Raw genomic sequence first — 27,151 nt, forward strand, 5'->3', positions numbered from 1 at the left:
CTTCAAGGCATAATTCGATGTATAACGGTAATCATATCCTGTGATTATACGTGATACTTCGTTAAAATTATTAGCCTAGAGATAGCCTTATGCTCTATCTAATCATGAGATAGATAAGTATCCAGCTGAAAACTTATCTATCTTATAACTAGATAAACATAAGATTCAATTTCTATTAGGATGTGGACAGTAATTTTAATGAAGTATAATTGCAAGACTATATATATATATATATATATATATATATATATATAGCGTAATTCTTAAGTGTAAAAATTTAAGGGAATATTTCTTCGCTTACATATATATTTGGATAAATAGATTTTTCTGAATATCTCACATGCATACAATTATTAAGATAAAGTACTCAAAGAAGAAATATTCATAAGATTTTATACTTTATTCTAGCATATTTTGATATGAAATATCTCTGTAAACTATTCATTTTTGGATAACTATACCTTGATATTTTTATGATATTTTTATGACACAAAATAATGAAATAAATTAATTGGTGTAAGAAAAATACGAAAAATGAATTACGTGTCGCATTCTGTATTTCTCTATCTTCGCGAGAGTGCGATTACACTCTGAACAAAACGATATATCAAATGTGAGGCGAGAACGACTATGATTGATTCGTCTTTCCTTTTCATCCGATAACTCTATATCTATCCCGTGTGCGATTGGATGTTACACGTACACAATACGTAAAATTTCGGTATTTTCTCTCAATAGAGACATTATTTTCTGTATTTCTCATTATAAAAGAAGGAAGAGAGGTTTTAATCTTACACTGAGTCTATAAAAAATAATTTTTATATGAAAATATTGCGCGCGCGTGTATGTGTGTGCGTGCGTATAAATGATATATTATAATTATGCAATATGCAAATGTATTATAATATTTTTTCGCAACATTTCGTTGTACGACTGATTATTACTGTGAAGGTCGACAATCAATCGTATATTTTTAGCAATCACATTAATAAATTTGCAAATTTTGCGTATGCAATTTTAGTTATGTAAATTTTAAATTATGCGCATATAAAAAACTTATAATATATGTAAAAGTACTGGCGTTACAATCAATTTTTTCACTGTCTCTAAAAAGTTACGATGTAATGCTTTGTTAGAAATGTAAAAATACAAAATATAAAACGTACGACTCATCTATAAAATAAAAGCAGCTGCATTCACAGACTATAAAGACTTGTCTCCCATTTTAATAGAATTTGATTATATATTAATATTCGTTAAGATTATTTTTTTTTAATGTAAAATTTACATGCTATTTTTAAATAGAAATCATAATATGCAATGCCGATATAATTCAATGTAACGGGAACTTTATAGTACGTTGCTTATTACATATTTTCTCCGTATTATATTTTATGAAGTCGTGCGTGCAAGAAAACTGTACGTCTTTTTATATTTACATTACGAAGACACGAAGTCACGCACCTCGCACGCCGGGGAGAGGGGTATCTTTCAATACTTTGTGAAGAACGTGTTTGTACGTATTATTGTGTCACCGTGTATCCTTGACCTTTCGCAATAACACGCGCGCCATGCGTGGTCGGGTGTAGGTGCACGGGATTTCATGAGGACTTTACTTTCGGCATGCATGGCTTGCGTAACGCGAATGAGTTGAAACACATGCGAAAACACGCGCCGCGTTAATCGATGCCGATACGAATAGTTACCTTTTCTTGGCTCTCGAAATACCTGTCTGCCCGCCCGCCTGCCTGCCTGGCTGACGGACAGTGCTAATGGTTCGGCGTTTTGCAACGAGAATACCGCCCGAAAGATTGCCGCGCACGCAACGTACCTACATATCTGGTAGAAAGTTGAAGAAAGGATGGATTTTTCTTTAATAATATTCCGAGCATCGACGTGATGATATCGCGACGAGAGATGAAAGCCTCTTCGCGAACTTCGTACGAGCGAATCAAATTTCACTTTCTCATTCCTTGCGTAGATCTCATTTCAGAAAAATCTCCGCTGCCTTTATTTGTAAGCCATCAGTGAACGAGATTTAATTAAGATTACAATAATAATTGCTCACGCGATTGCAATTGCGGGTGGTCATTGTGGAAAGGACTTAATTTTCTTATCCCGTTCTAATTTGAGTGACTCGTTGAATTATTGTATTATCATGATATACTGTTCTCGATTTAATAGTGATCTACACAATGTTTTAAATGAGAGCTTATCACGCGATAAGCGATACGGCGTTCGGGTGTCGACACACACACGACTGTCGAATTAGCAACAGGTTGTAAATTATTGTCTGACCTGTCTGACCCAACTGTATCAGATTGCTTTTAAATCGCGAAACATTTGAATAGGATGGCGCGGAGTGAAGCTACACTGTCTGGGAATTATATATTCCTACGTTTCGCGGGAATCATTTACATGATTACCAAGGACGCGTGTGACGCGTCGGTCGTTTCGTCTCAACGTGACAGCACGAGATTACCCTCGTCGTCTCGAGACGAGGTGCCATGTCGTAGGTACGATTTCGCGGATTACGTCGAATCGAGGTAGTAGCCATTCAAGGCGACGACCTTCGGCGGGCCGTGGCCGAAAATATCTTGGGCCGGATCGCTCTATTTTACTCGGAAGACTCGGGGGAGCGGGAGACGACGACGACGTCTTCGTCGACGGGAGAAGGTTACAGCCGAGTGCACCGGCGACGCATCTGTTCCGCAGCTGTCAACCGTGTCAATTGAGCATCGAGGCCGGGGAGGCGCGTTACCGATTGCAAAACACGACGCAGCGAATACGTTGCGTCGCGATTGTCGTCGCTATTCGCCGCGTCGGCGAGGACGAGATACTCTTTCGGGTCAACGGGGATCCGCCGGAACCCCGCCGATCCGAGGTGCGAGGTATAAATCATCATCCACATTCTTGCGTCATCGGAGATGAAGCGTTATACACCTATCAGGCAGGCCATTAATCGCTATATTGTATTCACGGCAGTTTAGTCTGCTCGCTGGATCTATATACAAGATGTGTTTGGACAGACTGAACCTTACGAAGACGCCGGTAAACAACGCTATATTGTGAGCGGTTGAAAGCTAAGTGATTTCCGAATGATAGGGTAGAAGTTTGATTAAATTAATGTGTCGAATTCTAAGAAAATCATCCCGAGTCCAAATTTCATCTGTCGAGATGGTTCTTAATATTGGTAATAAAAAATCTGCTCCAAGTAACCCGGAAACGAAAAGAAATTCAAATGAATTGAAAATGGCAATTTATTTTAATTTATTCGAGCTCGTGTTTTAGAGTCCCGGAGTATTTTTGGATTTAAATGCGAAATGCGCTATTCATCAATTTGAATCAGGTTGCGGATGGATTTATGTTTGCATTATATTTTTGCATTATTTTCGGATTTAAATAGATTGAAATACGAAATAAACTATTCATTATCATGTTGAATTCGGATATATCCATATTAAAAAACTATTTTTGAAGCATTCAACGTCTTTTAAATTTATAATAAGAAGACCTGTTTCGTTATGAGAAAAAAAAAAGAAAAGATTCGCTTTATATACTAAAGTGATTCGAAGTGTCTCGAGCCCGACACTATACTTAACCGCGAGTAAAGTGTGACAAGTAATAAGTGCGTCTTTTCCGTCCACTAGTTACGCGCACGTGCGCGTGCACGCGGCGGCGCGCATTTACGCATCGTCACTTTCCATTTACAAGATATTTGCCGTCGATCTATACGATCGCTCGATCATCGATCGGATTTGTGTGCCTCGCACACACCTTGAGCGAACCACGGATAAATGATGAACGGTCGCGTTTTAAGACGATTCCGTCGACACGCATAATCGCCGTGACGACGTGCGTGTATGCGTGCGCGCGTACGCATGTACGTGCGTTCTCATTATTCATGCGACACGGCGCATCGTCGTCGCCGTCGTCGCCGGCCATCTGCGTCGCAAATAATGCTCACTGCTACACGTACACCACGGTCCACCATTTCCTGAATAAAACAGCTCCATCAAGGATGACGGAGCGCGCGAATCTGTCAAAAAAGGACACGAAGGTTGAGCACAACCTTCCATATCAAACTTTCGAATAAATACATAATAATTTTCCTTAATGTGTAATTGAATAAATTAATTTTGCAATAACTATATTACAAAGGTGTTCATGAGAAAATTATGAAAACTGTATATGAAAAATGATATCGATGAGAGTTTTTATTTTGTGCTTCTCTCGTCGCATAAATTTCTCACAAAAAAAACAAAATCGTTTCTTTCGCACGTGGGTAGACAGTGTATAAAAAAAGCCATTTCTCAATCGTGAAATCCTAGTCTTGCAAATTCGGCATGGATTATTCTGCATTCGTCCGAATCAATACAGGTAGCGCGATATAAGCCGTATAAATGTATCTGTACGTACCTAACGCCAGTCGCACAGTGATAAACTATTACATGGGAATTGCAGAAGAGAATGCGTTATTAAGATGATAAACGAACGACAGCGGTGGCGATTAATCGGCACCGGCGTGGCGAATGCATTCCTGCGTTTTACCGTCGACGTTTGGTTATGCTTTGGCATGTGAGAAGAGAGAGCGAGCGAGTGAGAAGGAAAGAAAAACAGAAGAGATGGATGGCATAGCTACCTGCGTGCCTACGCACTCGCGAGCGCACGTGTTTTCGTGCCCCGTAACGACGTGAAAGTGAATGGCAACGCATTGATGCGTACAGTTATGGCGTGCAAAAAGGTCGTCGAAGGACACGCGAGATCTCGATGTTTCCACGACTCCGCGTGTCTGGGATTCTAGTTCACCTCTTTGGGAGACCTAGACCCAGCGGACTTTGCATCACGTTTCTTCGTATCTGCGTTCCAATTTTGTCCCTTTCCCTGCTATCCTAGATATTTCGTGTTCGATCGATTCTCGTTCGTACTAGTTTCTCGCAAGTTTGATGAATTATTAAATTATACACTTTTTATTATTCTCTAACGTGAAATTTCAACATTTGTTCTAGAAAGCTGAAAGTATCGATAAATTGTTCGAGATTTTTTTAATTATTTTACATATAGATGAACAAATGGACAGATTCGAGATACCCAGATAGTAGAGATAGTAGAGATGAGGCACCGTTTTGAGCATGATATTGTAAGGGTTAATCGAGAATCATCTTTCCGCGATTTTTCGCCGCTTTGCTAATCCAACTGGGTCACTGGTGCTCGACAGATTAAATGTAATTATGTTTTTGCTATCAATAACTACAAAATTAATTTGATCGCTAATTAAATATTTGCTTGATATTTCTCTCGGTGTATTAACTTTCAACACAAAATGTACTAGAATTTAATTAGAAATTACCATCTCTGGAAGGATACCTTATAGATAAAGTTATCTAGAGGTCAAGAAATTTGACATTTAAGTCTTCAAATCCCTGGTTAGACCACGGAGGTTTGAAATTCCGCAGGCAACTTCTGTGAATTGAAGTACGCAGGAGGTAGGAATCGTTTGCGCGTTTCCTTCGCCTCCTGACGTCAAAAGTCGATGACGTTAGCTGCCTGATGACGTGGTCGCCGAAACTTTGTTGCTTCATACCCGTGGATTTCTTTCGGCGTTCGTGGAAGTAAATAAATATGAATTTCCAAGAAGATCAAATTGGCAGAATTTAAAAAAATATTTGAATTTATTTTTTATTATAAATGACTGATGAAAAAACTGGAAACATCGAGTAAAAGCATTCAGTAAAAAAAAAAAACACAGATTTTTACTCTGGCCTTAAAAAGCTTTTCATTCAGATTTATATATTTTTCGATATTTAACGTTCTCTATTATTCTAAAATTAGTTTTTACATTCAGCCAAAAGATTTCTATATAAAAATAAGTGTAGGCAATCAAATTATAGTAAATGACGATGGATACTTAGATCATAGTCGGTAGGAAGTGAATTCAAAGCCCATGTTATTTGAACAAATACATCTCTTGTGTATTTATTTAATCATTAGAGACAGAAAAATATTAAATAATATTGAAATAATGTATGAAATGTATATCAAACATTTTAACAATAAAAATTAAAAGAAATAAATTGGCTCTTTTTATCATAGAAAATTAGTATTTTTACTTTGGTAATTAGTATTCTTACACCGAATTAAAAATCTGTTCTTTTTTTTCATCTTTATTTTTGATGTTTCATTCAAGGAGGAAAAGCGCGGCCTGTGTAGCTATAACGGATATTCGAGTGATTTGATCGTAGTGAATCATGTGCTTAGCTCATTCGTGTCTCGCGCAAAATCTCACCGGAGATTTTCGACGCGAGTGTTGTGCTCATGGCGCGACTGCTCGCGAGATGGGATCGCCAGTCAAGTGAATCGTCTCACGCACGTGCGCCCGCGCAGCCGAACGTGAAAGTGAACGCACGCGCGAGCGGACGACGTGGTGGGCAGTAAGGTCGATGAAGGACGCTTTGCGTGGATCTCGAGCACGACAACTGTGCTGTACGTGGATCTTACACCATAAGAAAAATATAAATGAAATAGAAAAAATAAAAGTATGTGAAAAATAAGAGTAAAATTGTATAAACAATTGGAAAAGTTGCATGTTTTACGTTATGGAAATATATGTATTTCACACATTTATGTGATTTTCATGCTTGTCCTACTTTAGTCTTTGCTGAATATTTTTGTAACTTTCAGAGACGAATATTCATTACGTGAAATTTATTGGCTGATATTCTCGAAGCTAAGAATAGTCGCGAGAGATCCTCTAGATTTTTATGAAGGATAATTTTATACTTGGGAAATAAAATCTTTCGAATCGAAAAATAAACCGCCAACCGAACGATTTGCTCGACTGAAATTTATGAGATAATAAACAATAGGACGCTGTTGTTCGATTTAACTCTTCCATTTGGTGATGTCATCGCCGTCTATATTATTTGTTGTATAGTACACTCCTCGCACGGCACTCACATACGAGATGCGAAACATTCATAACGTTGTCGATCGAAAGACATCTTAAAATTGATTTCGAAATTAGACAAGTGGCGATAAATAACGCTCGACGATACTAAAGATGAAAATGGAAAAATTTGTGCGGTTCTATAGACTGACATTAAGAGTCCAGCACTTCGCGGTTTATCGATTACGCTCACTCAAGATTGATGATTAAAGACTAACGGCAGACTGTGGTTTTTCGCAGAAATCTTCGCTATAAATCTCGAGGTGCCAGAATGTACGACAGAGAAGTGAAGAAACGTGTCAAGATTAATCATACGATTTTCTGTAGTTCGTATTGAATAATCAATTTCTTCGATTTAAGTTGAAATAAGAGGTGCGGGGAAAGACAGAACGAATGAAGGGAAACCTCGTCGGATAGGCAAGGAGAGCCTCCTTTAATATCCTGACGTTACGTATGTCGGACATTACGCACGCAATTCACTGGGGTGCTGCAAGGGCTGCGGGAAGAGCGGCCCGCTGCGTCGGATCGAAGTCGTCTCCACGTGCATCGCGTTGTTACGTCATCGTCGACGTTGTTCGTCACCGCGCTCGGTCAGAAAATTCCGGATATTCTCCGGCTGCCGACGTATAATTGTCGTCGCTATTAATGGAGTAACACGAAATCATGTTACGAAATCACGATGTTCCATTCTACCACGTAGAACGCATGCACGCGCGTAACTTGCACGCGCATTGGTGTGTTACACCATGAGAAAGAGTGTTGACAATACTGACATAGAGATACTTTCTCTTAAATGCTTAGACATGTTAATACTACTGTGCTCTAGATTTAACTACGTTTAAGATTTTAATGTTGGATTTTTGTTTGATATTACGAAGTTTATTATTGATACCTGGTGATATATTGACTGCATGTTATCATGGAATATTACAGATGTGACATGTTTTATTCCGTTTCTTTAAAGTTTGAATCATTAGTACTGCCAATATTATTAGATCAAATTATTCCAGTTATTATTATCAAAGTATTGATTTTTTAAATTCAAAACTGTACTTTCATTCTTGTTTTAAAAATAAATACGAGTTTTTTTTATGATAATCTTATTTATAACTTTTAATTTATTTTATAAAATCTTTATTTCAGAACAATTATATTTTTATTTTATTAGATTTATAACAAGTTCGATTTTGTAAAATTTTAAGAACTTCCATTAAAAGAATTGTTTGAAAAATTAAAATATTGAATATTAAATAAAATATTGGAGTTATCAATATTCATCGATATTGATCTACACGTTATCATAGATTATAAGATATAATACAATTCCGTTTCATTTCTGGAAAGTTCAAATTATTAACTGCTTAATATTGAAAACGATTATTATCTGAAATTCTTTTTAAAATATCTTTTCTTAATTATTCTAATTATTTATACGTATAAAGTTTTATGCCTTTATGCTTATTTTGAGAACTATACAATTATTTTGTGACAAAATTTATTTTATAAATTTTTGGAAAATAATTTCATCTAAAACGTAGGTCGAGCGCTTATCTTTTTAAATACGTTTAAATTCTAAGAATTGTAATCGCAATGAATCATCAGAACTAAAATAATCAAAATTGCGTACACTTCTCTTGCGACGCCAGGTGTGGCGTCGATACTTGCCTCGATATCAAATGTCGCGATTAGTATTACAGTGTTTGCATAGCGCAATCCTATTCGGGGCACACGTGCTGGTATGAGCGCTGGGCGCGTTGCAGCGACGTTACGTACGAGGATGCGTAGCGCGCTGCAGCCGCAGGTGCACACAGGTGGTGTCTGCCGATGCCGGGGCGACGCGTGTGAAAGAGAGCGGTATGGTTGCGACGTGGCGGAAAAGGGGCAATGGGGATGGAGGGGTCAGAGGGGGGAAGGCGGCCCTAGTCACATGCCGGAAAATGTCAACCACGTGCGGGTACACGAGGCGCTTGTGCTCGCCTATAATCCGTCCGGCCGCGGCGACGGCGCGATGTAAGTAAGCGCGCCGTCCGTCGTCGTAAGAGGAGCGCGTGATAAAAAGAAAGAACGTTCCCAGCTGTGTCGCGGCCGTGCAATTCACGTGGCAACTGCACGGGAAACTATGGACGCAAGCCTACGTTTCTTTCGTCTACTTCCCTCGTTTCTGCGCGGTTTTTATCTCTTTCTCTCTTTTCTGCACCTCCGTTGTTCGCCGCTCGTTGCCGATCAACGTTTCGTTGACCCAGGTCCAACTCTGTGCTCGCGGACTAATGTTCGCGTAACGGAATGATTGTTTTCTCGAAATTGAACACCGCAACTATTTATTTTCTCTTTTCTTCTCTTGACTTTTTTCTAGGGAAATTTTTAGCTTTCAGCTCCGCGAGCTGTAAAAATTTCGCAAGTAGTCCGACCTTGTTGCGTTGATCTTTGCGACTGAGGGCTATCCCCCGCTCCCTCATTCTCGTGTCGCGTGATATCGACGATATCGACAACTTCGTCCTTGAACTCTTGTACGAGTGAACGCGTTCGGTAAACATAATGCCAATCTCCATCATTGTTGTAAAATTATATCGGAGACTCTTGTGGAACGCATTTATTCTTGCCATTGTTTTGTATTTAGATTGTTCTAGACTGATTTTCTCATTAACGTTTCTTTTGATATCGTTCGTTTTTCAGTACAAGATGTAGCGTGTTTAATTAAAGAATACAACCTTTAAGAATAGGACCTACTTCTCGTAAACAATTCCTGCATCTCAAGAAGGTTTTATTTTTGAATTAATCAATTTCTTTTAACGTAATCGCATTAAAAATTTATTATATTATTTAAGTAATATATTATTTAAAGTTAAATCGATGGAATATCTTTCCAAGATAAAAATTTAGACTGTTCTAGACTGTTATCTCATCATTTTTTCGATATTGCTTGTTTTTAATGTAAGACGTAGCATGTCTAATTAAAGAATACGATCTTTAAGGGTGCAAGAATAAACAAGCGCGGTTTCTCAAGAAAGTTTTTTGAATTGATCAATTTTTTAAATTTAACCGCATTAATCATTACTTGAGTAGTATATTATTCCTTGAGTATTAATATATTATTTGAGTAATATATAATTAAACCAATAGAATGTGATTATTCTTCAAAAATAAAAATTTTAGGTTTTCCTTATCTGTCTTTTAATACAAGATGTAACATGTCTAATTAAAGAATACGATCTTTAAGGATACAAAAATAGGACGTCTCAGAAACAGTTGCTGTCTCTCAAGAAAGATTTTCAAATTGAACAATTTTTATCTTACCCGCATTAAATATTCATTGAGTAACACTTAAAATAAGCAGAATTTAATGTATTGTAACGGAAGCAAATGTCAAGCAGTTAGAAATATTTAATGTAACCAAAAGTGCACTAAATTTCATGCACATACTTTTCAGTTAAAGATATATTAAATTTAATGTTTAACTTAAAAATACACTGAATTTCATTACATTCTCAACAGTGTAATATATTATTTAGAGTTAAATCAATGGAATGTGATTGTTTTTCAAAAATAAAAATTTAGGTGGTTATAAACCGAAGCCTTATCTCAACGTTTTTTCATTGTATTGTTGTCTGTCTTTTAATATAAGTAGCGTATCTAATTAAAGAATACGAACTTTAAAGATGCAAGAGTAGGATTTATTTCTCAGAAACAGTTGTTGTTCACGAAAGATTTTATCGTTTTCGAATTGATCAATTTTTTTTTTACTAAACCGCATCAAACATTTATTGTAATATATTATTCAGTGTTAAGTAACTGGAATGCGATTATTTTTAAAAGATAAAAATTCATGCTAGTCCAGACTGGAATCTTACTTCATCGGTTTTTTCTTTAATATTGTTTATCTTTTATATAAAACATAATGTATCTAATTAAAGAATATGATCTTTAAGGATGCAAGAATAGGACCTACTCTCTCAAATTGCTATTTCTCAAAAAACAAATTGCTACTTCTCAAGAAAGATTTTACCATTGTTAAATGGATAATAAATTTTTACCATTGTTAAATGGATAATAAATTTTTTTAATTTAACTGCATTAAACATTTATTGAGTAATAAATTATTGAGTATTAAATCTATAGATATGAAGGAAAGGCATGATGTAAATTCCACAGTATCTCTCAAAATAATTAACGCGAAATCTATTAGTGACGTAAGCGTTTATTGACACGTTAAAAATGCAAATCTACAATTCGTAACGTTACGAGAATCTCTATTCTAGGTACGATAATGCGATGAGAACGGTGCTTGACCTATTTTTTTCAGAAGGATTGTTTGTCACATGGCTCTATCCTCTCGACGCATGAATTATTAAGCGTCGGATGAGATCCGATTTGTGATGGCTTATTAGCGAATTACCGGCTGTCGGCGGCCTTCTGACTCCGCTTGAGTCGGAATTACGACGTATCTGTGTCACATGCATGCGAAGAACGCTGCAGCGGAGAACTCTAACCCGTTAAAAATTTATGTTACAAGAGGGATTCGAATGCCGACAGACCCCTCGGCGAACCGTCGCGGCGTACAATGGACTAGGGAAAACGGTGTCGCCTGCAAGATTCATAAGCAACGACATTGCCGTGCTTATCAATAATGCGCCGGAGCCTCGTGCTTTTCCCGTTCACTCTATTTACGGCGGAAAATCTATAACGGGGCAAGGGACGTGCACAGGGTTATTGACTGAAACATATATTCGTGTCGTGCGGTTGCGTAAGCTTCGCGAGAAGCAGATGCATTTAGCTTCTTGATAGCGTCATGACGCGCATAAGCAGTGCGTCGATTTTTTTTTTTTAAATAATAAATCACTTTTTCCTGTTTACAAATGCGTTAAAAAGGATTTAATTCTGTAATTAATATTGAATTTAACTTAGTGAAAAAATAATAGTTATTTAATCAAACGAGAGAATCAACTTGAATACTTTCTACGATTTGAATGTACGTACGCTTTAATGTAATTATATAATTTCAAGTAATAAAAATCGTTAATTAATAAAGTTAAGTATTTTATACATGGAAACTTAGTACCGCTCTTATTGATTCTTATTGGCAATATTAACATTAATTGAATAATTTGCTGACTAAAGTTTAAGGAAATCAGGAGACAGTTGCCGAATGTGTATATACAATGAATGTAAAATATTTTAGAATAAACTTTCTTGAACATATAAACATAAACGTTCAGTATAAAATTTGCGTGATATCATTATCAACTAACACGTAAAGTTAGCACGCGCAAAAAAGAAGTGTAATTTGTTAAATTTTTGTCTCTATATTAAGTACTTATTTTTCATTTATTTCATTTATATATCTTTTTGTCACTAAATGATTTGTATTAAGTAAAAATACACAATACTGTTGAGGTACTATTTAGGCGGACTAATAGATACGCAGTTCAGCAACTCTCTCCTATATGTATAAATTATATAATTATTTTTTTCATATTTATGTACATACAATTTAAATATAAAAACATATAGTTTTTACTTCTTGAAAATGGCAATCTATCTTACGTTTTTAGGTCATCAATACTGTAGATGACTAATCGTATACTTTCCGATTTTTTTTTTTTCAGTCTGGATGGTAGATCCTGCAAGGACGAGATATACAGAATGGGTATAGGAGCTGGATACTGCGAGGGCAACCTGAACTTCGCAACGGCCTCGGAGGATGACGAGGTTTACACCAAGAAGAAGGTCTCCAGGGTGAGTCATGAGCTCATTTATACACGATCGGCTACATAATAAGCACTTTCGTGCCAATCGACGAAATATTAAGCAACGTGGTGGCCGCACTTCGCATTTCATTTCTTTTGTGTCTATCACACGTCAAATATTCCTCAACTATTTTTACCATGTTTCACAACATTTGCTTAAACGAAAGCGTACAAGCACTTCAGCTCCGAGAGAATTATATGCAGAGATGCAACGTTAGCCGCAGGCAAATATTGCACGCGAGTAAAGAGGGACTAATTGTAATTTCATTATATTTGTTTGGCTTATTTTACTGATAAAATAAAGAAAATCTCATTTTTTAATTGCATACTTATAGGTACATACATGTTAGAAAAAAATTATAAACATATCTTTTAACATAAAAAAAACTGTATTTTAACTTAAAAAATATCTTTATACTCTTTGTACCTTCGCTTTTATCATTTTTATTTTTTCCTACGTTTACTTTTTTCAATTATAAATTCTCAATTAATTTTTTACAATTGTAAAAATTACACGGCAATATGGCAGGTATACTTTTTCTTCAGATGCATAATGCATTTTGAAAAGATTCCGTAAGAATTGAAATGAAATGAAGAGAAGAAGAATTGTCCGTTTTTTTATTTCAATTTTCATTTGCATTTTTGTCAGTTCACTTTTTTTCATTGATTTTGTTACGATGTCGACCGGAAGACGATTCCAAAATCAGAGTGTACGAGAAATCGCGGGGTATTTAGGCCATCGCGCTGTGGAGAAAGGTTTTCCATGTTGTCGAATCAGCAATGATGCAACAACTTGTCGCGACGATGTGCGTTAGTCACGTCACGTCACGTCCCGAAAATGTGATGATTGTGACACGGCGACCGCGCGAAATCGGACATCAGAAATGTCGAGTGCGCCAAATTCTTATCAGAAATTGTCGGCGCATTGACGGGCGTGCTAAACATTGAAAAAAAAGCGTGTCTTTAACCTTTTTCTTTAATCATGTTTATTATTCGTGTTCTTTTAAACTGTCTTACATTTTATCTAATTATTCGCATAAAAAATATACTCGAGTTCTGATAATACTCATTATACATCGTAATTATTTGTAAGAACCGTATTATCAGCGTGGCGTATTTATAACTCGCGTTTTTTATATATAGTAGCGATAAGTGAGAACTACTAACTGACGCGACGTTTCTGTTGCTTGTGACACACGTGTTTCCAACATGCTTATAAAGTATAGCGCGGTCCCATCGTGCGCTAAATGTCATTTTTGTGCCAAGGGTACAAGTGACAATGGCCAATGGACAATTAGTTGTGTTACAATTACCGCCATATAAACTTATTGCAATTTAACTTACATTATTAAAAGAAAAGAAAATTGTTTATATCTTCATATATTTTTTTTAACAAAGAAGTTCGGAGACGTCTCGGTGCGTTTTACTATAATATATTGCAAGGCGACAAGGCGACTGACTGTCGATCAAGTGGATGCTTAGTTATATTTTTATCAGACATTTAATTGAAATTATTTCACTAAAGTTTGTTTATCATTACCAAATTCTTTTTTCAACTGACTGTGCGATTTTACGTAAGTTTATACGGTCAAAATCCGTTCAATAAATTTCTCCTCTTTCTATCGTGTTGTAATCGCCAAGCTGTTACCAAACCAAGAGACATCCTAGTCAGGAAGTAGCTCGGAAGCGTGACTGGGTGTCTTTTCGAGATGTTGCGATGATTATACGGATCTAAATTAGAAAGGAACGTCTGCTCGTCTATTTCTTTATCTCTTCCTTTTTCTATGTCGACATATAATCCACGACAGTTGGGAGAAAGCAATGGTAACGGAATTCGTCTGGGGAGCGATTTACATTATTATTCCGCCCAACAACTTGTAAATCATTCTCTTTCTCTCTCTACAAGCTTTATCTTTATTTCAAGAAGAATAATTCGAAAGGATTAATGATTCATTTTAATTGCATGTAAATTTTTGATTTCCAAATTCATGTCGGCGAATGGCTGTGACGTAGAAAAAAAATTCTTCCTTTCACCAAGATGTAATCGCATTATCGAAGAAATATGCATCTCTTCGCGCTCTCTTTTACTCGCCTGTGCAACATCTGATGAATCCGCGAATTGCGTAAATATGTCTTTCCTTCTCATTTATCACGCATAGAGATTATAAAAGATGAATCGCGTTGCTAGTTAAGCGTGCCTAATTCATTTTGCATCGGCAAATTATATAAAGTAACGTGGATCCGCGTTGGATTGTCAACATCGCGAATTCGTTCGACAGTCGAACATGTTCTTACGTCGATGTTAAATTTTTTTTCTTACGTGACGAAAGAGAGTGAAACCGTGTGCATGCACGAAACGAAACGTGCGCGCATTTTACGACGCCAGAGCGTCGGATTTCTTCCGTCATCGTCGGGCGATTCATCCGCGGAAATGTCCCTCTCGTTTCTCGGTCACGGCTGTGAATCAGGGCCCCGTACACGATTACACTTGCTCGATGACAATGAGAAGAAATTTCGCTGCCTCGTCAGAAACGCAGAAATCTACTTTTCAGGCCAATTTAAATGTGTAACTTTGATTTCTTTTTTCTTTATAACGTGTACAGTCATTACGACACACATATTTGTACTCGGTTGTTAAATACTTAATAATACAATAAATAAAAATTTAATAAATTTTAATTGCACATACACATTTATACGCACTCGATTATTTAGTTGTATCTTATAAATTAATACTTGAATTGAAGAAATTTAATCAAGTTGAAAATTTTAATCAAGTTAACAATTTTTTCCTCAGCGCATAATTATGAATGTATTCTATCGTTTGAGGATGTGCTTCTTGGCGTCAGTGTTATAGGAGCTGAGGTAGCCTTCGTGAACCGTTTTGCCTCAGGTTACTCTGTCTTTCTTGCTCTTTCTGCCGTGAGTTGCACGTGGCGAACGAGATAATTCGAGTCACGCGCTTCTCCTCGTCGCTTTCTGGAATCGTCGGTCGTCGAGCGCATGCCGCTTCGCACGGCGATGAGTTTCGAAAGGCGGTTGCTGCCTGGTATCGCCTCATTGCGTCATAAACTGATATAGCGTTCGTGTGATGTCCAGAAAAAACGTGAAAGAACATATCTATTTCTTAACGATGGACAGATAACACGTACTCTAAAATGCCCCACCGGAATCACACGGTTGACAAAAAGAAACGATTTAAAGAACTAGGTTTAGGTGTCGAGAAACAAATCAATCTTGGTATTTTTTTTTAAAGAACTTTTCTGCGCATTTTATTATATTAAAAATTAAAAATTTATATTACTATAAATACTAAAACTTTATGTTATTGACTATCAGCATTAAAAATATATATTGTTAAACATTTATATTAAAAATTTATATCTTTAACTGTTAATATTCAAAACTTATTAAGTTTTATATGATTTTTTATAGAAAGATATTAAAAAATATTAAAATTGATTTTTAAAAACATTTGTAAAAAAATCCGATTAAATAATGGCTTTATTCTTTCTCGAATCAGAAATAAAAAAAATAACTTTTTTTTTTTTTATAACTATCCATGTAAGAATATTTCGAAATTTATTTTCGGAATCGTTGAAATAATAAAATGACTTTCAAATTTATTAAGGACTTGAAATAGACAATCGTTATCTTGTTGATAAGCACTAAATTCTACGTGATCAGATAAAGTACTTATCTAAAAATATGCATAGTAAATTTGAAACAAATCAATGGAAAAGTTATCAAGGCTATTGCTTTAAAAATATATTGTTTTGAGGAAAAAATTTTTCTTATATAATTGCAATCTGTAATAGAAAAATGGTTATCTATATAAACTTTTAGAAAATGCAAGAGGAAATTTTCAAACTTTTATAGTAACTTCAAAATAAAATACAATTTAGAAATATATTTAAAAATCTTTATATGACTATATGACAAATTTTCTAATAACAAAATTTTTTAACATAGATAGTATTTGTATATTTAATTCAACAAGTGATCATTGTCGAGTCATCGTTAAAATGATCGAATAAAATTATCCCTTTTGTTATGATTTTCCTAGCATTTAATTTATTCCTGAACCTTTAATATAATTATGATGAAGATGAATAATTAGAAAGTTGTCTTTGAAGCATACTCTTTACGTAAAGCTGCATATTTCTTATTTTGACGTAACGCGGAGAATATTTTAAGTTTAGCAAAAAGGGGACGCTTTCGCGCGTAAGTCTGAGTGAGTTTTCCGCTTCCCTTGGTTCTGATTCGTTTGAAACGCCCGAGGCGTTTACGCGCGCGTCCTCTCCGCCTTCGCTTATTTTCATAAAATATCCAAGCCGGCATCACGTGGCGACGGCGCTCCTGGTAACGAATGACGTGACCGGAAAACTAGTCGTGAAAAAGTGATCGGAGCCGTGATCGTCGCACGCGACCCAAATAATGCTTTCTGCGACGTCACGTGCGAGGAATAGCCTGGGCGCATCTCGTTTAATGAGCGCGGCGTGTGCCTCGATTTCCGAGATCCTATTTTCAGAAACTGCGGAAATTGCGAGTGGAGCACGACGAACATTTTGCAAAAAGTAATGAGTACAGTAAACTACGCAATAAAAAAATCAACATGAAAATACTGTACGGCAAATCCACTTTAATTTTGTTTTGGTGCTAAAGATAAGAACATATAAAGATAAGAAGACCAACATATAAAGATAAAAATACCATTCTTAAAAACGGTAGCGATTGGGACAATAAAAAAAAATGACTTTTTCGAAAAATGTGAGTTAATATTTTTTTCTCGAATGTGTGAACACTCCTATCGTATTTTCCTCAATTTTGTTGCTGTCAGCCATTCTAATTCCCAGACGTCCGACCTCAGGGTTTGAGGATATACGCTTGTGCAAATAAATAGAAATGTGTCGCTCCTAATTGCAAATATATATTTTTTTTATAGCAGTTAGTGTCGCAGCGCGAAAACGTTGAAAACGAGAAGTCGTTGATCCAAATGGCAAACGTGCCAAAATTAGAATACGTTTGTCGTAACAGAGAGTTAGGTCTTCCAAGTTAAATTTGTCGCGGGCCGTATTTAATCCCGGTCTATATCGAGAGATTCGTTGGCGCAGATAGTCTCGCGCGGACGATACATCGCAACGTATTTACATCTTCGGAGTGCCAATTAAAAGCGAAACACACGACGTGGCTTCTTCTTTTATATTAAATTTACATCGAATTAAAAATAACGACGTGTGCTTCTCGTCAGGTTGGCGATAAGTATTTTTGCATGTTTTGCCTCACTCGATTTCTAATCTCGTGTAATTACACGTGATAAGTAACATAGTAACGTAACATAGCAACGTACTAGATAACATCTATGCGTCGCGTGAAGTAAAGTAGCTCAACGACGTAATAGGACGAGAGTATACGCGTGTACGGAAAGATTTTATGCTAAAAAATTTAGTTTTAAAAATAATTTTCTTTTCAATAATTGAGACAACAGCGTAACAAGTGTAACGTAATTAAAATTGAGAGAAGAATGAACGGACTAATGAACGGAGCGTGTTCTATAATATTTCTCATATGGTTTTGTACATTGAGAAAAAAGTTATTAACTTGACCAAATTTTTTAACTCAATTAAATTTTTTTTAGCTCAAGTATTTATGTATTTGTGTGCATGTGACTTAAATACATAAAATATTTGAATTTTAGTTTAAACATTTATATATTTAACTTAAATTTATAAATACGTAAATTGAAGAAATTAAATCAAGTTGAAAAATTTAGTTAATACTTTTTTTCTTAGTGTATATATTTCCTAAATCTTCGACCCATTGTTATTTTTGTCTTGAAATTCTTAAATTGAATCAGAATAATAATATTACAATATTAAATTGATAATTGATTTAATAATGCTGATGCTAATAAGAATGTACAGTGACCGATAAAAAAATATGATCGTTAATCTCTCGAGTTTAATAGTTTTTTTGTTTAGACCATTCAAATAATTATATAAAACGCGGAAGGTGGTTGCTAAAATGTGAAAACTTTTTTGCCACACTGCTTATTCTTCAATAAAAAACGATGGTGCAATAAAAAATTGTTTTCAGATCGGTTATTCAGCTAAAGTTTTTAGATAATAGAAGCGACGCGTTCAGCGGAAGTATTTGAAGTAGCCGTATCTGACGACGAGCGGAAAAATACTTCGTGATAAGCAAACAGGTGTGACGTAGCCGATGGCTCCGCAATCGCGGACAGAAATCGCGCTTTTAAAGCGATAAACTAGATTCGTTCGACATACACTTAAAATTCAGCGATATGTAAATTCTTCGCGCGATATTCCGGTTGGATATCGTCGCGGCAGGCCACTTCTGATTTCGCCTAATTATTCGTAATAAGTTCTCGAAAGGCTGAGTTTCACGTGCCATTGGACACCGAGCGAGCGGAATTACCGCGTGACTCAACGCGTGCCGCGATACGCATTTATCGCGCTCCGTTTTTTTTCTGTTTTTATCTCTCTCTCTCTCTCTTTCTCTCTCCGTACTCGTGCACGTGTTACGTGCTGTTTGACTTTCGCCTGCGGGAACTCACGTCTGACCAATCAGCTGTTTTTACTTAACAGAATTAATGCAACTATCACCGTTTATGTCAGCCACTGAAAGCCAGATGTAATTATATGATACAATTATAGGTTTTTCTTTTCATGAGAAATTATCGTTATTAAAAAAATATATATATGGTATGTAACATAGAATTTTAATGTAAAAGTAATTAAAATTATATAAATGTGTAAAATATTTCTTGACTTGAGAATCGATTTTATATTAGTTTCAGGAAAAGTATGATATTAACATAAATAAATCTTGGCTCGGATTGATCAGATTCCGCTTATTGCTATCTAGTTTTTCCTTGTTGGTGACTTTATTTAATCACTGATCCACTGAACTCTGTGCCAATCAGTCATGATAATTTTTACAGATTTCACTTATTTATGTAGACGAAACAAACATGATGAAACATACAATTGTATCTATCTAAAATAAACGTGTTTTTTAATTCATTAATTTGATGGACAAGTCCTAGAATTCGAACGAATGTTCGCCGTGATTGAAAGCGGCTTTAGATAAATGGAATTGTCGCTCCGTATTCATTAGCTTCAATCAACGTTTCATTAACTTGACGAATATAAATGAATAAAATTAAAATAGGAAATAATTAGCTCATTTAGATAAATTATAAAATTTCCATTTTAGGATTATATGCACACAATACGAGCGTAAGGTGCAGGTCAACTTAATCGACAATTAATTCAACTGCATAAATGCATAATTGTTTTTGAACTGTATAATTCTTCGTTTTTATAATATTTAATCTTTCTCCTCGTGTGTCAGACAGCAACAGAAACAAGAAGTCAACGAGTCTATTTATATTAATAAAATATTGTAAATTTTTCTGAACGAGTTATAAACTAATCTGGCAATGAGTTTGATCGAAATTAAATTGTGAAATGTGTTAGTCAAATTGTATGCTTCGCATTTTTTGAATTTTGTTTTTTTATCAATTGTCCTTGGTGGAAAAAATTTTACAAAATTCTACACAAATTTAAGAAATGCTACAAAAATCTACGTGAAAATGATAGAATTGAAATACTTTACTAAATTTTTCTATTTTTGTTGTGCTAGTCCTATAAATTTCTCGGGGTAAAATTATTACGTCAAACTACGACGAATTACAACATTTTTTACATTTTTAAGTAGTTTGGTGAAAAAAATTTCTATGAATAATTCGAGGGGGAATTCACAACCCAAAATTTTGTACACCAATGCCGATTTTTGGCATTGCTGTAAAACACTGCCGACATTTTTGTACACTGCCGACAATGCTTATTGTTAGTCAATGCCTACAATGCTGTCAATCCTATATTAAAATTAAGGCAATGCCATGCAATTATGAACACTACCGCGTGCCCATTATCATACGCCAATGCCTGCACAAGAATTCTAAAGCTTTCCCGAAGTATTCAAAAATTTTTGTGCTCAACCCCATGATCGAAAAACCGACTCTGAAGTGAGCTCACCACTCCCCAACCACTGACGACAATGCCGTCAATATTATAGGTCACTGCTTACTTTTTTCGGCAGTCCACTGCCGAAATTTTGTACACCAATGCCGGCTGTGAATTTCCCCTCGGAATAATTACAAAATTTATTTACAAATCGAAATTATTAATTTTTTTCTAGAAATATTTATTTTTTCTTAGATATATGTATTTAGGTGCTAAAATTAATAAAAATATTTCAATTCTAGAATTTTTTTGCTAGTGGTGCTACGCCCGCGCGCGTGCACGCACACACACACACGCACACACGCGCGCGCGCGCGTTAATTTATCATAAGTCTTAACACGGTGATTTAAAGCATATTTTGAATAAAAAATTTAAAGCACATTTTAAAAATAAAAAAATTTTCTGCTACTTCTTAAAATCACTTTTGTGAATGTTTAGTCTTGTGATTGCATTTTTTTGTTGTGTGCGTGTGAAGAGAATTTCAATGGACAATTATCGGGATGATCTGACGATTCGAGGGTCACGATGATCTACGTCACGTGTGTGGCTCGTTGAAGTCGGGTGACGATGCGGCTTATCAAGCTTTTGACGTTAGAGTCCGCCGCGATTATTATGAAATTTCCGCGAATCGGATAGCCCGGCGTCGCTGAATATCGCACAATGGACTTCGCGCGATGACCATTAATGGCGTCGATAACGGAGCTTTCTCGATAGCCGATCGGGGGTTACAATCGTACTATGAACCGACGCGATAATAGTTAAATATGTATGCGTAAACAAGTGCCATAGCGTATATTGCACGCCGTATGTATGTCGGATCAGCGTGCAACGTACCAAAATTCGAAGAGACGATCAACATAATTCTGAAGCATATTCTCTGTCTATTTCAAGTTGATTTAATTAAGAAGATTCAAAGAAGAGTACTAATTTAATCAAATAAAGTCCGGGTTTGTTCTTTAAAAAAACTCCAGTGGGTTTTTTATTTTATTGGGTTTTTTCGAGTTTTACGCGCTTTTTTACTTATATCTAATGATTTTATATCTGATGATTATCAAAATTCATTGTTCAATTGATAATTCTATTATAAATTGATTTTAATTTAATTTATATAATTAAATTTATTAAATTTTTTTCTATATAAGAAGAAATCGTTTCTAGGTTTCATAATAAATTTACACCATAATTAAATACCTCATATTTTAGTCATTCCGTATATGAAATTCACTTTTGCAATAGATTCAGCTGTACTTAAGTATAATAAACTTGAACACCTTGGTCGACTAATTATAGATTATAAGCGAATCGGTCTGCCATTAATTGAATTAATTAATTATAATTAACTGTGAAGTATTGCCAGCTCGGAGTTTTGCCAGCGGAAATGTTTTCTTGCAAACGGTGGAATGTAGCGGGAGAAGCCTATTCGTCTCTTACGTTGTTTAAAACTTCGTGAAAACATCACGTGAACATCGCGGTCCCAATAATAGCCGTCTCGCGTATTCATATAACTCTTGTTAAATGTCATATAAAGCGATTTGCACAGCGCTGACCGATCGCGTTTAAATAACAAAAACAATTTTTATTGTAAATTGGAATACGGCACTTATTATATTATTTCTCTCCTCTGTATATTTTTTAAATAAAAATTTACGGATAAAGATTAAAAATATACAACAAAAACTGATTAACAAGATAAAAGGATAAAAAAAGAAAGATTTTCAACTTACAGATAATATATAGCCTTCGATGAATCGTGTTATCAATTTTTAATTCACAATTTAATATGTGGTGATAAATTGATACTGGTTTTGCTCAAGCTGATGAAGATTAAATTAAATTGAAACGTTCTTGTGTAATATCATATTTAGGAGAATAAATTACTATTATGAAAATTATATCATCTAGAAATGCTTGTATTATCCGCGTTCTTTCTTCTATATTTTTTATGTATTTTTAATTGTATATCGTTTTCCAAAATTTTTCTGATTTAGAATTTTTCTGCGTTCAGAAACATATTACAGGTATCATTTTATCTTTAACATTAAACAGCAAGGATTAAATGATATCTCTAAACGCAATTCTGTAGAGTGATAATCGATCTATCGAAGAAATATTTCAATACGAAAATCTCGCTTAAGTAGTCATATTGATAACATGCTATGTTGAATAATTGTGTATGACACGAAATGTGTGTAACTAAATACAAAGTTAAGTAACAAAAAATTCTTGACTGTACGTACATTCGTATGATGATACGCTCAAGTTTAACAACAACAAAGAAATGTGTGCAATTAAATATTAAAATGTACGTCGAAAAAATTTCGAAACGTTGAAAAGTAAAAATGCCTTATAATAATTGTCGGCTTTTGTGTATTAGCGCCATTACATAACGACACTACATAACTACTAAACAAATGATTCCCTTGAAACAGTTATTAGAATTCATCACCTAATAACGGAGATAATGGGAGTAGCCATAATGCTTACAGTGTACCGTGATACCAGTGACTCGAATTTAAGACATATATGTACGTGTTATTATTGTTAAAATTATTACATAATAATATATAATAATATATAATAATAATAATATTATGATATACATAATATTATTAAATATCACACTTATCTACACGGGATGCCAATTGGATCATCTCGAGCATCAAGTCGCTTCAGAGGGTTGGACATCCTCAGGGGGAGCTTGTCCTAAGTAACAAGCTGACAAAATGAGATCTTTGATGATGTTTTGGCGCCAAAATGCCGACAAATAATGTCAATTTGCTACTTGGGGCCGACTTCTCCGAGGATTAGACACTCGCCGTGAAAAGTCCGACGAATATTCTCCTCTCCCTTGTCTATATTTATATTCAGCTCGAACACGCGACGCCACGACAAAAATAAGGTGTACTCGAGTGCGTCACTGTTTTGTGAAAACAGGACGTGTTTACCCCGCCGACGCGTGTGCCGTTTCGTCCGCGATTAGCGTGGCCGTAAGTTCCTTTCTCACTAATATCCCCTACGTGATCTCTCGCATGAGCGTTGTTCCACTCAGCCGAAGAGCGACGTCAGCCGAACGTGCAGAGGCTCAAGTCCGATGAGCCATCGTTCTTTTCGCCTGTTCGTTAAGTTACGCCATGCGAGAGGAAGGTTTCGACCGCGATAAACAAGTGATATTAACGTCATGAGTCATTCGTTATCATCAGTTAATCGATCGGTCGAAATTGAAAGATATTAGCGGGTAAATGTCTAATAAAGAATTTGAGCGTCAACTAGATCGTTAATCAGAAATAATTATATGCAATTATTATATTATTAGTAACATCCGCGATAATTTTTAAGCGGTGAGAAAATTCGATGTCGCTTAAATTATTGAAACGCTAATTAAATTACGGTATATATTTTTTAATATTAAAGAGAAATATAAAAAATAATAATTTAAATCTACAAAAAATACATATCAATTTACAAAAAAAAAAAAAAAAATATTTTAGAATTATTTTTGTCATTTTTAGATACCAAAATAAAACTTGCGCAATAGGAAATGTTAAAATTGATAAGAATATCACCTTTCTGCACACTTATATACAATTTAAATAAATTTTAATAAAGAAAAACGTTATTATATTACGAGGTCACGTGTTGGGTGAGCAAAGTACATCTTACAACGCCGTTCAAGGCTCCAAGAGTTCTCGATCGCCGAGGTTTCGACATTGGTCTCTACCCGCCGAATGAATCTTAATTTATGGAGGTACCATTTAACACCGGTTGATGTTTGTGGTCTCAAGGTTGCATTCGTCGCACAGGCAAAAATACTCGACGGTCAAAGAAACGGGAAACGCCATTCGCAATCTGGAGCGCGACACAAATTATACAGGGCGATCGTAAATCCGCGCGCGTTCCTGGTAGTAATTTCGATGGGCGGAAGAAGTGCGAAGTTTTTGCAGGTAAATAGCGGATAGAAGTAACAGGAAAGTGCCGGTAATCATCGGCGTCACCGAGCGCGCCGAGGAATTACGAAGGTCCGCTCGAGGAGCTCTCCTCACGTTTTTTTTTTTCTGCTAACTTCGCGTGTCGTCGATCTGCAGTTGCTTCGACACGAGATGCCTCGGGTAATTTATTTTCGCGTCTAAATATAGACGTCGCGGCAGCGCTATGCGCCGATTTGCATAAGCAGGCCGGATTTTCCTCTCGTCGCGTATAATAATCGCTCATTCCACACGTGTACATATGCGCGCATGTATGTTCATATTATTTTATTTAATAATGCATAAGTTGTGCTCATTGAATTTTCATCAGTTTATTTCGAAAAAATAAGAGAGACAGTTTCTAAATACATTCAATTATTCGTATTCCGTATTACAAAATGTATTTAATGTGTAATTATTATAATTCAATCTTCCTAAAACTTTGTAGTTTTTACGCTTGAAGATTATTTATTTCGTAGATTTTTTATGATACAATTCTATTCGCAAAATACGTTTGGAGATTTTAAGAGTGTCGAGATATTGTTAACAGTTCTTAACTCGACTTACCAAAGTTAAAAGATATAGTTGAAAGATATAGCGATTTTTTTAAAGATAGAATTTATTAAATCTCAATTAATTTTAGAGACTTTAAGTTGTAATAACGTCAAATTCTTAGAATATATTAAATTAAATTTCTCTAAATCTTTACAGACAAAATATTCCAATAAGATGGTTTAAATTACTTTAAAATTTTATTTTTGTTTTAACGTGATAGATACAGAGAAGTCGTGAAAAAACGCTATCTTTATAGCTCAAATTTATTATACTTTGCTTTTAAAATTTTATTTATAACTTTATATGTGTATTTTCATGTATTTTAACATATGCATGAATGTTTGGTTCTCGTTATTCCGAAACGTGAAATTAGAAGTTGAAATCTGGTCCTTTAGAATTCTAGCAGAAGATTCGTAATTTTATTTTTACCCATAACTTTTTAAGCGGTTTATTTTGATGTATAAAATATTTATTTTCACGTGCGTATATACCTATATATTCTGATTTAAATGCTTTTCATATTACACGCAAGATTTTTTTATTAAACACTATCCGGAATTTTCTAACGCGAATTACGGATCGGCCGAATCGAGATGAACGTCGCGCAGACTCGTCGACATATCGGCGATCGTCGAAACAAAAGTAGTTTTGCGCATGAAGCAGACCGACGACGATAAGAGGCCCCGACCGCGGTTGTTGTCGCCGAGATGCTGGGATCCGGTGATGCCCGGTTATCGTTTGAAAAACACTGGCTGGACCACCGTGGTCAGCGAGCGTGTGCGCGCGCGCGCTGATAAACCCTCGGTCATAATGCGAGCTTTCATGCCGAGAGCGCGCAGAGATCACCGAGTACCGGTTATATCCGGCACGCCGATAACTCGACCCCGTTAAAGCGGTTCTTGCGCCGCTTTTTTTTTCCTCCGTCGTCATCGTCGTCGTTGTCGTCGTCGGATTTCTTCTGTCGACTTTTTCTCACTGTTTCGAGGCGATCGCCGATCAATGTGCAAATAACTTCTCGCCGTTCACTCGGCACGCTCAGCATCCTGCTGTATCACGAGCCTTATCTTGGCCTCGCGGATGTTTGCGTTTGCAGTATTATAATTTAATGAGAGAATTCGCTCTAATTGATATTATTATTATTATTATTAGAATTCATTGAATTATATCTCAATTATACAATTAAACACGGTTTACGTAAGATATGATTTGTGTAACAATTGCATTAATCAAAGTATGATAATTCGTATGGTACATCGAAAGAGAATTAAAATTACTTTGCACAAATTGCTACATTTTTAAATTATTTACAGTTTTTGTGCACATGGCACGTTAAATTACAATTGAGTTCACTGCCTTTAGTTTCTAATTGTAATACGAATGAGATTCAATAATAACGGCACACATTGATATTTTAGAGTAGTCAGCTTTAGAGAGACATTGTGATAATTTCAAATTAAAATCATGTCATTCGTTATTAAAATTGTGTGAGTAAACACAATGCGCAAATGTGTTTATCCACATCAGACTTTGTAATGAAATGATGATAACTCTGCGCTGACGGAGATTAGCAAGAAAGATAACTGATTAGCATTTTGCTGTGGTTTTGTGTGTGTTTGTATATGTGATAAGGTTAAAATGATTCTTTTATTTCGCGGAAGGAGAAAATTACGTCAGATGATTGAAAACTAAATCATGTTACGAGGAATCATTAGCGAATTTAATTAGACGTATTAAAACCATCGTATACAAATCGACAAATTAACAAAGTCTCCAACAAAGTCAAATGTGTTTGATTAATCTTTATACTTTTTCTTAAATAATTGAGTAATAAAATAATTAAATTAATAGTATGTGTCTAATAACTATAGATAATCAAAGTATCAATTGAACGTT

At 35.4% G+C, this 27,151-nt stretch overlaps 1 protein-coding gene across 2 annotated transcripts in view; it reads left to right on the forward strand.

Moving 5' to 3' along the window:
- The window catches only part of LOC105207557 (transcription factor cwo), a 61,288-nt gene that overhangs the window by 20,031 nt on the left and 14,106 nt on the right, over positions 1–27,151 (forward strand). For both annotated transcript variants that reach the window (XM_011177089.3, XM_039446332.1), the window contains one exon: positions 12,550–12,679. In XM_011177089.3, the coding sequence (XP_011175391.1) occupies positions 12,550–12,679 (130 nt within the window). The remainder of the gene's footprint in view (positions 1–12,549; positions 12,680–27,151) is intronic.

The sequence above is a fragment of the Solenopsis invicta genome, chromosome 2 (assembly GCF_016802725.1).
Source record: "Solenopsis invicta isolate M01_SB chromosome 2, UNIL_Sinv_3.0, whole genome shotgun sequence".
NCBI lineage: Eukaryota > Metazoa > Arthropoda > Insecta > Hymenoptera > Formicidae > Solenopsis > Solenopsis invicta.